We start from the raw sequence: 14,620 nt of genomic DNA, 5'->3' as shown, positions 1-14,620 counted from the left end.
TTTTCCAAAAATTAAAGAATCTAGATGATTGCTCTGTAATTTTTCCAGAGGAGCCAACCCATGGAATATACTTATAGAATAAGGATCAAGGGACTAGGGAATCACAGTGCAGTAATGTAATTAAAGCAAATATACATACATGAAAATTTATATACATTTTTGTTTTTTAATTTCTTAAAAACTGAATATTTTTCACAATTGGACTTAAATTATAAAATTCAATTCCAACTTTAATTTTAAAAAAGAAAAAAGAAAGCTATAGAAAACTAAAGGCAAATAGAAAAAAATACAAGAATGAAATTGAGATCTTTAAATCAAAGTGGATATTGTCAAGTTTCCATATGTTTAGAATTTTGCTAGACCAAAAAATGTGTCATTGATTTATTTTAAGTTTCTTACTATCTTTATAAATAAATAAATAATATTTACACTATATGTATACAGTTCTAAAAGTATGGTTGAAAAAGGGAAAATGTTGGAGTTCCTGGTGGCTCAACGGGTTAAGGATCGGGCATTGTCACTGCTGTGGCTCTAATTACTGCTATGGCGCAGGTTCAATCCCTGGCCTGGGAACTTCCACATACCAAGTGTGCTGCCAAAAAAAAAAAAAAGGGGGGGGGGAGAGAGGTGTTTACCATATATCTTGTCAAATACCAGTATGAACTCCACCAAAAGTGATAAAAATGATTATTTTTACAGCATACAGACCTCTTGAATTGATTGAAATAGTAATAGCTAACACTTGTTTGAATGCTTACTGTGTTAACCAGTATTATACTGTTTTATGTATATTAAATTTATTTAATCCTCATACTAACTGCTTAAAGTATGTATTATTATCCCTCTCTTATAGATAAGAAATCTGATACTCCAAAAAGTTAAATAATTTTCCCAAGTTCACACGGCTGATAACTGAAACTACAGGATTTCAGTTCAGAAAGTCTGGCTCCATCTACTGTACACCACACTATGTTTCAAATATAGAATACAAAAATTACTACCATACTGAAGCAGATAGTTAAAATTGTTTTATGACTCAGAGATGAGACTTGCAACATTTAAACATGTACATATCATAAGGCAATCAATTTGTGCTTCTGTATTTTATTAATTATTGGTGGAATGTAATTGTAACTCAAGGGAGTCTTGTGACCATAAGCCAACTCATAAAACTCTTCTGAGTACTACTCACTCTAGAACTGGGGGGTTTAAACACTGACCTCTAAGACACAAACAGAATTAGTTGTTACAGATACTGAAGTGTTTGAATTACTAATCACAGTCATCAAGACAAAGCTACATTAGGACTGTATAAAAGTATAAATCTTATGATCCTCAACTTATTACTTAGGGATTTGCAGATTGAATATCTTTCATAAAATTACTATTCAACCTCAGGCATCAGATATCTTTTTTATACGCTCCAGTAACTTTTTAAATGATATGCTCCAGCAACTTTTTTCCAAATCAATATGTACTATTAATGGTAGGATTATTTTATAGAATTAACACATACTATAATTTGAGTATTGGAAATGCACACTCTAACAGAAAAGTTTATTTGTAACATATTCACTACTAGAGAAAAATGTCTAAAAGACATTTTCCTCATTCCCTATCTTATGCTTTTCTGTCAGTGAATAACTTTTGCATCTATTAAATTTCTCATAGTGAAATATCAGAATATCTTCTACTTCTCCAGCTGTTTCATTTACAGGCTTTTTTTTCTGTGGCACTCTACTGAAATCAATGGCATGTAGTCTGGATGGCTTTGAAACCTTTCTTGAGGTCTGGGTTTTCAGGCAACATTGGGAAATTTGTTTTATTCTTATTTTGAATTAATGGTTGCTTTTTAATATTTCACTGGGACCAAGACTATTTGCAAGCTGATTTAAAGTCAGAACAAGTAGTAAGAATTTCTGACACGTTTCCTCCCCTTCCTCGAAGTCACATGTTCAAGAAGGAGTCCTGTCGACAATCTATATTTTAACACACATCAGGAAAAAAACAGAACTCGCAGTGGCGCTGCAGGAAAAAAAAAGGAGAAAGCTGCAGCCCCGGAGAGCAAATGCTTAACCAGGATCTGGTTTCCACAGAGTGGGCTCCACACGGGTCAAAAAGTACAACATCAGGGAAACGCTCTCTGGATCACAGTAATGTTACTCTTTAATATCTCTTGGAAAATAGTGTGTCTAAGTTGGTAAAACAATTTGTAGGACGTAAAAGAAAGAGAATTTGGAACTATAAAGACTAAGGATCCTGCTGACTTTCAGGATGTTTAGAACAAATAAATATTGTAAACCTCTGAAGAGAAATTCTCTTTATCTCCATTATGGAGGAAAGATTAAATTTATTCTCTTGGAGAATAAATATAAATATTCTCTTGGAGAATATTCCCGTCGTGGCTCAGTGGTTAACGAATCCGACTAGGAACCATGAGGTTGCGGGTTCGATCCCTGGCCTTGCTCAGTGGGTTAAGGATCCAGTGTTGCCGTGAACTGTGGTGTAGGTCGCAGATGCGGCTCAGATTCCGCGTTGCTGTGGCTCTGGCATAGGCCAGTGGCTACAGCTCCAATTCGACCCCTAGCCTGGGAACCTCCATATGCCATGGGAGCAGCTCAAGAAAATGGCAAAAAGACAAAAAAAAAATTTATTCTCTATAGTAAGTAGAGGGCATGATGCTATTACTTTTTTGAGGTATCACTGGTGTACAATATTACATGTTTCACGTATATGACATAGTGATTTACAATTTTAAAAGTTATAATCCTAATGTTATTTATTGATTTGTGATTTCAGACATTTTGATTCAGCATTTTTTCCTTTTTTTTCTTTTTATTTTTCCTTTTTTTTTTTTCTTTTTCTTTCTCTAGAGAAATTTCAGAGAAATCATCTGGATCTGTTTTTTTTTGGCTGCACCTGAGGTATATGGAAGTTCCCAGGCTAGGGGTCAAATCAGAATTGCAGTCTACATCACAACCACAGCAATGCGAGATCCAAGCCACATCTGTGACCCATGCCACAGCCTGCAGCAATGCCAGATTCTTCCTTAACCCACTGAGCAAGACCAAGATCAAACCCACATCCTCGTGGATATCAGTCAGATTTTTAACAAGCTGAGCCACAACGGGAACTCCTTGATTCAGCATTTTAAAAAAGAGAGAAATGTAGATTAAATTGAAAGTGAAGGCTTGAAATGTAATATTTTATTCATGAAGACTGAAGAGCTAGAAAGGATTCACATTTTTGATCCATTTCTAAATCTCACAATGAGCATGAAAAATTACTGGGCTATTTCCTATGGGAAATTTTTAATAGATGGGTATTTTCCCTTCCCAAATTAATCTTTCGAGGCTACAATAATAATTGAAATAGTTAAGAAATTAATTGTATGGTATTGTCTTTAATTTTAAAAGAATTTTCATTTTTGCATTCATATAATTTTAACTGAAGTTCTGTCTTATTCAGAGGTTACATAAAACATATGCCTATCAAAATAAGTAATCATTAATTATTAATTCACCCCCCTGCTCAGACAATATATAATTCTAATGGTGTATAAAAGCTTGTAATACATTTCAGAAAGTTAATTTTTTCTTACTATCCAACTTGGTCAATGGCAGAACCTAGACTCAAATAATTCTTGGGAAGCTAATTCTGAGGAAATCACCAAACGACTCTCTCAAAACAACTGTCTCAGCCATACCACTTAGTCTTATAAATGTGTCCACTTATGAATCATGGCCATAGTTTGAAGCAATTTCTTCATAATATTCAGGAAATAGATTGAAATGTTATAACAAACAGTAAGCACAACTTTGGTACTATACAGAGAGAAAGTGTCACCAGTTTGGTATTTAAATTTAATTTTCATTCATATATTTTTCTCTAAGTTTTCTATCTTTTTATTCAACTTTATTTGTAGAGCTGTTTCAGGTTTACAACAAAATTGAGAGAAAGGTACAGATATTTCCCATTTATGCCCTCCCCATACACATGTACAGTCTTCCTCATTATCAATAACACTCACCAGAATGGTACTTTTTTGGATTAGCATAGTGATGGAGGACATATTTTTAAGTGAGAGGATGGTTAACAAATATGTTTGAATTCAAATGTACCAGTTTGGGTGATAAACTAGGTACTGAGTTGAGAAAGATAAAGGTACCAAGGAATCATGCCAGATCTACTACATAATATATCAGAAAATCAAAGGTGCAAATCAAATTGGTAAATAACTAATGGAAAAGAGGACTAATCCTTCATTCTAACAAAAGCCAAATAATTAGATGTAATAAGTGAATTCACTAACTCAGTTAAAGAATAATATTCCCACATCAAGTAGCTGAGTTTTATGGATAATCACACAATCACACTATTTTAGAAAAAGTTCTAGTCCAAACTTCCAGATTGACATATGAGAAAATTCAGACCCTAAGTTTAAGAGCGAACTCCCTAAGGTCATCTAGATAAAAATATAATATTAAATTTATTACTTTAAAAGAACCTACAAATACCAGACTTACTTGGCCATAATTTTTACTTGTACCATTAATTTTTTGAATTATTCATATAAATTCTCTACCTTGTTTACTTCTGTATCTCATCAAATTTTTACTCTATGTTGACATATTCATTTTCCTTCTTCTCCTCCTCCTCCTCTTCCTCCACCTACTCTTCCTCCTACCCTCTCCTCCCTCTCCTTCTCCAACCCCAAAATCAGTTTAGGATTTGGGCACTGAAGGACTATGGGCCAAGGAAACTCTACTTCTCTGCATGATTTCATTCTGCTGGGCTTCTCTGACCATCCCAAACTGGAGATGGCCCTGTCAGGAGTTGTCGCCACCTTCTACTTGATCACACTGGTCGGTAACACAGCCATCATTCTTGCGTCTCTCCTGGACTCCCACCTCCACACACCAATGTACTTCTTCCTCCGGAATTTATCTTTCCTAGACCTATGTTTCACAACCAGCATCGTCCCTCAGATGCTGGTTAACTTGTGGGGGCCTCATAAGACCATCAGCTATGGGGGCTGTGTCATTCAGCTCTATGTTTATATGTGGTTGGGCTCCATCGAGTGCCTTCTCCTAGCTGTTATGTCCTACGATCGTTTTACAGCTATTTGTAAGCCCCTCCATTATTTGGTAATCATGAACCCACATTTATGTCTCAAGATGATTATCATGGTCTGGAGCATTAGTTTGGCCAATTCTGTTGTACTATGTACACTCACTCTGAATCTGCCTAGATGTGGAAACAACCTTCTGGATCATTTCTTGTGTGAGTTGCCAGCTATGCTCAAGATAGCTTGTATAGACACCACAGCAGTTGAATTGTCTGTTTTTGCTTTAGGCATCGCCATTGTCCTTACACCACTCATCCTTATTCTTATATCCTATGGCTACATTGCCAAAGCTGTGCTGAGAATGAAGTCAAGGGCAGGCCAGCGGAAAGCAATCAATACCTGTGGATCTCATCTCACCGTGGTGTCTATCTTCTACGGAACTATTATCTACATGTACCTGCAACCAGGTAACAGTGCCTCCAAAGATCAGGGTAAGTTTCTCACCCTCTTTTACACCATCATCACACCAAGTCTCAACCCTCTCATTTACACTTTAAGGAATAAAGACATGAAGGAGGCACTGAAGAAGCTGATGAGAGTTGATCACAAATCTACTAAATCAAAAAGGACCTGGAAGTCATAGAAAAAATTAATGTGATGGAGGCAATAATAAGGTTATCTAACTTTCATTTTTACTGAGGCAAGTAATCCCTAGATCACAGAGATCGATTTATGTAATAATTCTTATATGCAAACACTTTGTGGATGCAAACAATATAACCACCCTACCTTTTTTGGCCTCTAATCATGACATCAATATCATTATCTTGAGTAATGGCTCTAAGTTGCTTAAGCCTATCTACCTCTTTATCATGATACACAGGAGTGAGAAGGCACAAATTAAAGGATTTTAAAGGTGACAAAAAAGGCTTACTCATTTCTCATTCATTCATGAAATATTTATTTCATCATTGTCTCAATCCCAATGGAAAGAAAATACGGCAAGTTTGAGGTAAGTTAGGCTTTTGACATAAATCTACATGGAATTTACATAAATTTTGAGGGATTGTACTAATATGTGTATGTAGTGGAATTTCATAAAATAAATATTTTTATTGTCCTATATCATGGTATAATGTTTATATTTTTATGGGAAAATGTGATGATGAATAAAACTTTTGTATTTTTCTATGATCTAAAACCTATCTCTAAAAGACACCTTTGTTTAATAATTGTAATCATTATTAATAATTATAATCTGGATGGATTTGGAACTTTGGATACATTGTTGGACTTTAAAAGTAAAAGAAAAGGTAATATTTTCTCCTCTATCACATTACAATTCTTGAAATGTAAAGAAAGGAGGAGTCTTTGGATAATTTTCACTTCCCCAGTCTGAACGACAATAATGACTCACATAAAACATGTTTAATTTGATAAAGAATAGTGTCGACGTTCTTATGGTCCACATAATACCTTTTTAGAGTTGCCTTCAGAAACAGCTCACCATCCCACAAAAAAAGGTTCACAGAGAGTACATAAGTTCTGTGCTAAGTCTGCTCTTAACTTAGTACCATCTATAATTAATAGGGCTAGAAAGTACATTAAGACTTTGCTATCTTCAATTATCCAAGTACACAAAATACACAATAGTAATGGACTCAGGAGAAAATTACAGGTTATGCTCATCATTGTTTGTTTTCTTGCTTATACTTACTTTTATTTTCTTTTCCAGTCTTTGGCATTTGGGTTGCAAATTGAACCAAAATTTCAAATACTTAACCTCCCTTTTATTTCTCACAATTAATGGGTATATACTTGGAATTTACATTAAATTACAATAAATCCTTTCAAGACACTGAACTTCTATAAGCTAATCAGGACTTCCATAATTTAGTCAGCCTGATATCACAGTTGTGGAATAATATGTCGCTTGAAAAATGTAAGTGTAATAGTAAGAGTAATAGTAATTAAATCTAATTTTCTTCTTGAGGAAAGGTTACTTTCCTAACTGAGTCTCACATCAACATCCATGAGAGTTTACCACAGATGCTCTAGCTCATCTAACTTAAATGCTCTACTAGCACAGTGTCAATATTCTTGCAGAAGTAGAAAAGATTAATGAGGGGAAAAAATTCTATGATAAAAACACATTAGACTAGGACTCAGAAGACCAGTCATTGAACCTCAATTTCTCTCCACTTGAGAAAAAAATTACTTAATTTGTTCCAAGCCTCTGTGTGTTTAATTTAAAATGGATATTAAAGTGATCTCCCTATTTTCCTGCCACTTCTTTCAATGGTTGCCTAAACTTAGCTTCACAATCTTTGTCTCTACACAGAACAAACAGTAGTGGATATCTCGTGTGTGTGTAGGCAGTGGAGAGACTTTCCAAATTGGGACAGTGCTGGGGGCCAGGCAGAGCACTGTCACTTGGAGCCAGAGGACTTTTCAAGGCAAGCAAATGATGAATCTGATTGACAGAATTAATTGCGTGCTTCCTGATCTCTGTATCATAAGTTTAAATGTGAAACTATATATGCAAGCAAAAGTAACACCATTTTATCTATTTGAAAAAACAACATTGCATAATATAATTAGAATCTACCCCCCAACGACTTAACCATACGTGCTAAATTATTTTGCACAGGCAAAAAGTACAAAGGCTCTCAGAAAAGTAATGGATAAGTCTGATTAGGAGGAAACGGAAATAGGTTTATGAAGTAGATGGCACTTGAGATGAACTCTAAAGGTTCTATAAGATCTGAAAACAGCAGAAAACATCAAGGTGAATAGGGTGTGGTAAAGTCATGAAGGCTAAAAACCAGCACAGATGTCTCTTAGAACAAAGAATATAAGTAAAAAGCCTCAGAGATTAAAAATGTGTTGATAAACAGAAACCAGATTGAGCAATCAATAAGAATACATGTATGAAATGCCCACTGTGTGAAAGGTATTATGAGAAATCACCTTGTGTGTTTAAATGTTATACGGTCAACATTTGGGAACCACTGCTTTTGCTTTAGCAAAGAAATATGACAGATAAAGAAAATGCGGTATATATATATACATATATATACATATATATATGCATATATATATGTATATATATATCCATAGTTATTATATGATTAATATGATGTAAACACCTGAAAATCTATGCAATTATGTAAATAATAATATATTAATATATTATTTAGCCATAAAAAGGAAGGAGATGCTGCCATTTGAAAAAAAAAAAAAGATGGAACTTGAAAGCCTTAAGCTAAGTGAAATAAATCAAAGACTAATAGTATATGACTTCACATACACGTCAAATCTAAAAAAAAACTCAACATATTGATACAGAAAACAGATCGGTACTTGCCAGAGAGCAGGGCCCCACCCTGCTCCACAAATGGGAATTGGTAAAATAGGCAAAGGTGGTCAAAAGGTGCAAACATCCAGTTATAAGATAAATGAGTCCCGGGGATGTAACATACAGCGTGGTGACTGTACTTAGCAATGCTATGTGGTTTATTTGAGAGTTGCTAAGAGGAAAACTTAAAAGTTCCCACCACAAGAAAAAAAAAATTGTAACTGTGTGTGGTGATGAAAGTTAACTCATTATAGTAACTATAACATTGTACACCTAAAACCAATATAATTTTATATGTCCCACTGATGTCTCAATAAAAGTTGAAATAAATTTAAGACAAATATCATAAAGAAAAGAACATATGTATTATTTAACATTCCTTCCACTAACGACATTCACTAATCAAGTAGCTCTGCCTGAAAATGATTCCAAAAAAAAAGAAAATCGTGAAATCAATGACCTTTCAAAAAAATCATTAAATCAATGACCTTTCAATACCACTAAATCCAAACACCCATATGAAATTCATTTCATGCAATTTGATGTTACGTAAATACACAAACTGATGGACTGCCATAAATTTTCATGTGTATCTACTGTTTTGATTTTGCAAAGAAAGGCAAGTATGTCTGGCTAGTAGATGTATTAACCAGAAATTACATGTCACAATGATCAGACGTATTAAATATAAATCAAATTACTTTAGGTACCAAACATTGTACTTAACATAATGTCAGACATTATGACAAATTGGAAATATAAAGATTAATTTTGAAGAAAAATTCCTTCTGTACTGTTCCCAATTACTACAAGACTCAAATACATGGAAAAAAAATCCATGCAATTATTTTTTTTCAGGTTTGTTTCAGAGACATGCATAGGTAAGATGAAACTTAGGTCTCCTAAAGAAAGTATAATAATTATAAAATCCAAAAAAATCAAAATGGCAATAATATACGAGGTGTTGATATAGAGAAACTGTACAAGAATTCTCTCTTATGCGATGACTTGGAAGATGTTTCTAGTTCCCCGTGTTAAAGAGGAAAACCAGAGGCCCAAAATGACATCACTTGTGCTAAAGTCCATGATACCAAATCTAGATTTAATACCTAACCTAACTGCAGTTTCAACCTTCACCACCAATGTGATCTTAATCAACCAGTATGTGGAACTTTCTGGTCAGCACCAATGAGGTATAATCTGTCACATGGGCCCTCTCCATTCTCCCAGAGGAAGAAAAGGCAACCGGCATGATAAAACCCTTGCCATTTTCTTCCCCTCAAAAGAGAAGATTTTCTGGCATGAAAACAATCTTTACTTTTCTTTGGCTATTAACTAACTCCCTTACCCCACCTTTCTTCCTATAAAAACTTTCCTATTTGTAAAACCCCTTGTAATGCCCTTCTAGAGTTGTTAACAGATGTAGGAGACGTTACCCATTCCCCTGGGTGAGACGGTGCTCAGTTCATGAATCACCTAATAAAGCCAATCAGAACTTAAAATTAATCCATGAAATTTGGGCTTGTATCACCTAAATAGACTCCTAAGGAATATTCTAGTGAATTATTTGTCACTAAAACAACTGGAAATGGAAGATATATAAATGTCTTATCAAATGTATTGTGCTATCAAATTCTGGAAGGGAAAAAAAAAAAGCAAACACCACCCTAATCTCTTCTGGCACTACCAACAAATACAGATCTTTGGAAGAACGGACCAAACTAACCAGAAAAGAGACCATTTTAATAGAATGCTTGGATATGACACCAAAAGCACAAGCAGCAAAAACAAAAATCAACAAATGGGCCTACATCAAACGAAAAACCAAAAGAGACAATCTACAAAACACAAAGGCAACCTACAGAATAGGAGAAAATATTTGCAAATCATGTATCAGATAAGAGGCTAATATCCAAAATATATAAAGAACTCATTCAACTCAATAGCCAAAAAACAAACAACCCAACTGAAAAACAGTCCGAGGAAGTGAATAACATTTCTCCAAAGACGGCATACAAGTGGCCAACACATTTATGAGGAGGTGCTCAATTCACAGATCATCCGGGAAATGCACATCCAAACCAGAATGACATATCATCTTACACCTAGTAGAATGGCTAGCATCTGGAAGGCAAAAAATACAAGCGTTTGTCAGGATGTGGAGAAAAGGGGAACTTTTGTGTATGTTGGTGGGAATGTAAATTGTTTCAGCCGCTATGGAAAAGAATATGAAGAGGTTTTTTAATTAAAAATAGAATTACCATATAACACAGCAATTCCACTTCTGGGAATATAGCCAAAGAAAATGAAAACAGGATCCCAAAGAGATATCTGAACTTCGATGTTTATTGCAGCATTAGTCACAATGGTCAATACATAGAAACAGCCCATTCTATGTCCATCAGTGGGTGAATGGATAAAGAAGATGTGATACCACACACACAAACACACACACACACACACAGAGGAATGTTATTCTGCTATGAGAAGAAAATCTTGCCATCTGCAACAACATGAATGGACTTTGAAGTCAGGATGCTAAGTCAGATAAGTTAAGCAGAGAAAGACAAATCCTACGCATTACCACTTGTACGTGAATTCTAAAACAGACACTCTTAGAAACAGACAGTAGAATGCTGGCTGCCAGGGACTAGAGAGCTGGGGAACTGAGATGTTTAAGAGTACAACTAGAAGCTTAAATAGTTCAGGAAATCTAAGGTACAGCATGGTGATTATAGTCAACCATATTCAAAACAAATGTTTCCACTGCTAAGAGACTAAATCTTAAATGTTCTCATCACAAAAAAAGAAGTGGTTATTATGTGGCATGATAGAGGTGTTAGCTAACATTATGGTGGTAATTATAATGTTATATTTAAATGTAACACTGTACATCTTGAACATCACAGTGTCATATATCAATCGTATAACATTGTTTGCTACAGTCCTGTGGGATTCACGAATGCAAGGCCCATCGGTCATCAGAGCCTACCCATCTAGGGACCTGTCCCTTGGGCCGTGGTGAAATTTCTGAGGCACATTACTTGCATAAAAGCTCCTTCCAGGGAGATACTGGTGATTTGGAGGGGGCTACTGGGAGATGGCAGAAAAGGTGCCTACCAGTTTCCCCAGTCTCTTGGGCCGATCACAGCCAGCCACCAGATGTGGGCTAAATTAAAAGCCTGACCCTTAGGGCAGCTGCTTTTAAAGTTTGCCAATGGGCCTCTTTCAGGGAAAGCCTGGGAGATCAGCTTTTCTGTTTGCTCCCTCAACAGTCAACCCAGGGGAATGAGTCACGTCTCCTATATCTGTTAACAACTCCTCTTTCTTTGCTCTAGTCTTGAGGGTCTCATGGATGCAAGTCTCACTGGCTTTCAGAGTTAAATGTTTGGAAGGTCCATCCCTCAGATGGAACTCTTGAAAGCTGGGGTGTTAAATATGCGGTTCTGGAGTTCCCCTCGTGGTGCAGCGGAAACAAATCCAACTAGTATCCATGAGGCTGCGGGTTCAATCCCTGGCCTCGCTCAGTGGGTTAAGGATCGGTGTTGCTGTGAGCTGTGGTATAGGTCACAGAAGCAGCTTGGATCGGGCATTGCTATAGCTGTGGTGTAGGCTGGCAGCTGTAGCTCCAATTTGGCCTCTAGCCTGGGAACCTCCATATGCCTCGGGTGTGGCCCTAAAAAAAGCAAAAAAAATATAGACATTTATGGGGTCCAAACCCTGGGCTCCTCAGGGAGGAATTGGGAGCTGGGAGTTTCTCCCAATTGTATAGTGCTCTGCCAGGGCAGGGCAGGGCAGGGGGGAGCTATGGTGAGAGGGTGTCTCAGTCATTTCCACCCATCAGAACGTGAGTATTTTCTCATCCACCCAAGGCGTAGAGAAGTCACTCAAGTAGTTTCTGGATTTCTTTCAGAGAGAAATACTCTGTATTGTTGCACATTGGATGTGTCCATGGGAAGAGTGGAGTTCAGGAATCTCCTTTGTTGCCATCTCAGTTGGCCCCCATCTCAAGGAGTCTACATTTTGTTCTAGGTACATAAGAGTCTTGAAAGATTTCGGACAGGTAAACGAAAATATTTTATTTAGCTTTTTTTTTTAAGAACTCTTTTGGAGAGTCCTCTGGTGACCTAGCAGTTCAGCATCCAGCGTTGTCACTGCTATGGCACAGGTCTGATCCTGTCCCAAGTACTCCTGCATGCCGCAGGAATGTATCCCCACCCCCCGCCCCCCCAAAAAAGGAAGAGTTTTGGCTGTCACGCAGAGAATGAATTAAGCAGGGATCAAGATATGAGGCCATTGAGTTACCCAGGAAAAAGAAGGCAGGTGCTCAGTGTAACAGTAGACATGGGAAGAACAGGTTAAACTTGAACTAGTTCAGACTTTCAAGGTGATGGTAGAGGAATAATTAAGGATGACTCAGGTTTTTGGCCAGTGATAGGCATATCTTTGTACCATAGACTATGATTAGGAAGATTGAGGTGATGGCAGATTTGGCACAGTGGGAATCAAGAGTTCTAGTTTAGCCATGTTTAGGTTCTTATTCTTTCTCTTTTCCCCTTTCGCCACACCCATGGCATGTGGAAGTTCCGGGGCCAGGGACTGAACCTGGGCCACCTGAGCTACGGCAGTGACCCTGCCAGATCCTTAACCCACTGAGCCACACAGGAACTCCTAGGTTCATATTCTTGTTAGACATCCAAATGTAAATGCAATTAGGTGGTCGGGATTACCAGTTTCATGCTTAATGGAAAAGACTGGAAACATAAATTTGAAAGCCATCAACAGGTAGCTGGCATTTAAAGCCCTGAAACTATATGATATTGTCCAGAGAAGCAGTATAAACAGAGAATAATATAGCCTCTGGGGAGGGTACGGGAATTAGATTCTGTATTTCTAAAATTTCCACATATCCCAGTTATTCTGAAGTGAAGCCAAATGGAGAAGCACTGCTAATAATTTCATTTAAATGGTCCCCATAAGTAAAGGGCTAAAGCAAGAAAGAAAAAATAGGGAAATAAAAAGGGTTCAGAAAAACACATCTCAATTTAGTCAAAGGGGTTCAAAAACACATTATATTGCATGTCTAAGACAAAAGCACTTGCTTCACAATCTGGATTTACCCATTCCCGGAAAACCAATGTGAAATTTTTCAAAAACTAAAGAATCCACAGAGTTCCCATGGTGACGCAGCAGAAATGAACCAGACTAGGAACCATGAGGTTGCGGGTTCAATCCCTGGCTTTGCTCAGTGGGTTAAGGATCAGGCGTTGCCCATCTTCTCAGATCCACCTCTTAGAGTACTGACAATAAAAACAAAAATAAACAAATGGGACCTAATCAAACTTCAAAGTTTCTGCACAGCAAAGGAAACCCTAAACAACACAAAAAGAAAACCCACAGAATGGGAGAAAATCTTTGCAAGTGAATCAACGGACAAGGGATTCATCTCCAAAATTTATAAACACCTTCTGCAGCTCCATACCAAAAAAACAAACAACCCCATCCAAAAATGGGCAGAAGATCTAAACAGACAGTTCTCCAAAGAAGACATACGGATGGCCAGAAAACACATGAAAAGATGTTCAACATCACTCTTTAGTAGAAAAATGCAAATCAAAACCTCTCTGAGGTGCCACCTTACACCAGCCAGAATGGCCATCATCCAAAAGTCTACAAACAATAAGTGCTGGAGAGGGTGCAGAGAAAAAGGAACCCCAGTACACTGTTGGTGGGATTGTAAATTAGTGCAACCACTGCGGAAAGCAGGATGGAGAGTCCTCAGAAAACTAAGCATAGAACTACCCTTTGATCCAGCAATCCCACTCCTGGCCTTCTATCCAGAGAAAACCACAACTCGCAAAGACTTGTACTCCGATGTTCATTGCAGCACTATTTTCTTTTTTCTTTTTTTTTCTTTTTTTTTATTTTCCCACTGTACAGCAAGGGGGTCAGGTTATCCTTACATGTAATTACAATTACATTTTTCCCCCACCCTTTGTTATGTTGCAACATGAGTATCTAGACAAAGTTCTCAATGCTATTCAGCAGGATCTCCTTGTATATCTATTCTAAGTTGTGTCTGATAAGCCCAAGCTCCCGATCCCTCCCACTCCCTCCCCCTCCCATCAGGCAGCCACAAGTCTTTTCTCCAAGTCCATGATTTTCTTTTCTGAGGAGATGTTCGTTTGTGCTGG

General features: G+C 36.9%; 1 protein-coding gene across 1 annotated transcript; it reads left to right on the top strand.

The window, feature by feature from the left end:
• The first annotated feature begins 4,748 nt into the window (after positions 1–4,748).
• On the top strand, positions 4,749–5,711 carry LOC125136075 (olfactory receptor 2W1). Its single transcript, XM_047796702.1, has one exon. The coding sequence runs from the start codon at positions 4,749–4,751 to the stop codon at positions 5,709–5,711; it is 963 nt and encodes a 320-aa protein (XP_047652658.1).
• The last annotated feature ends 8,909 nt before the right edge of the window (positions 5,712–14,620 follow it).

The sequence above is a fragment of the Phacochoerus africanus genome, chromosome 9 (assembly GCF_016906955.1).
Source record: "Phacochoerus africanus isolate WHEZ1 chromosome 9, ROS_Pafr_v1, whole genome shotgun sequence".
In the NCBI taxonomy this organism is placed as follows: Eukaryota; Metazoa; Chordata; class Mammalia; order Artiodactyla; family Suidae; genus Phacochoerus; species Phacochoerus africanus.
Note: the sequence above shows the minus strand (reverse complement) of the source record. Positions and strands in the feature narration are given on the sequence as shown.

What these genes read in the sequence shown, in the direction of transcription:
- LOC125136075 (XM_047796702.1), top strand. Translation starts at nt 4,749, where the DNA reads ATGGGCCAAGGAAACTCTACTTCTCTGCATGATTTCATTCTGCTGGGC.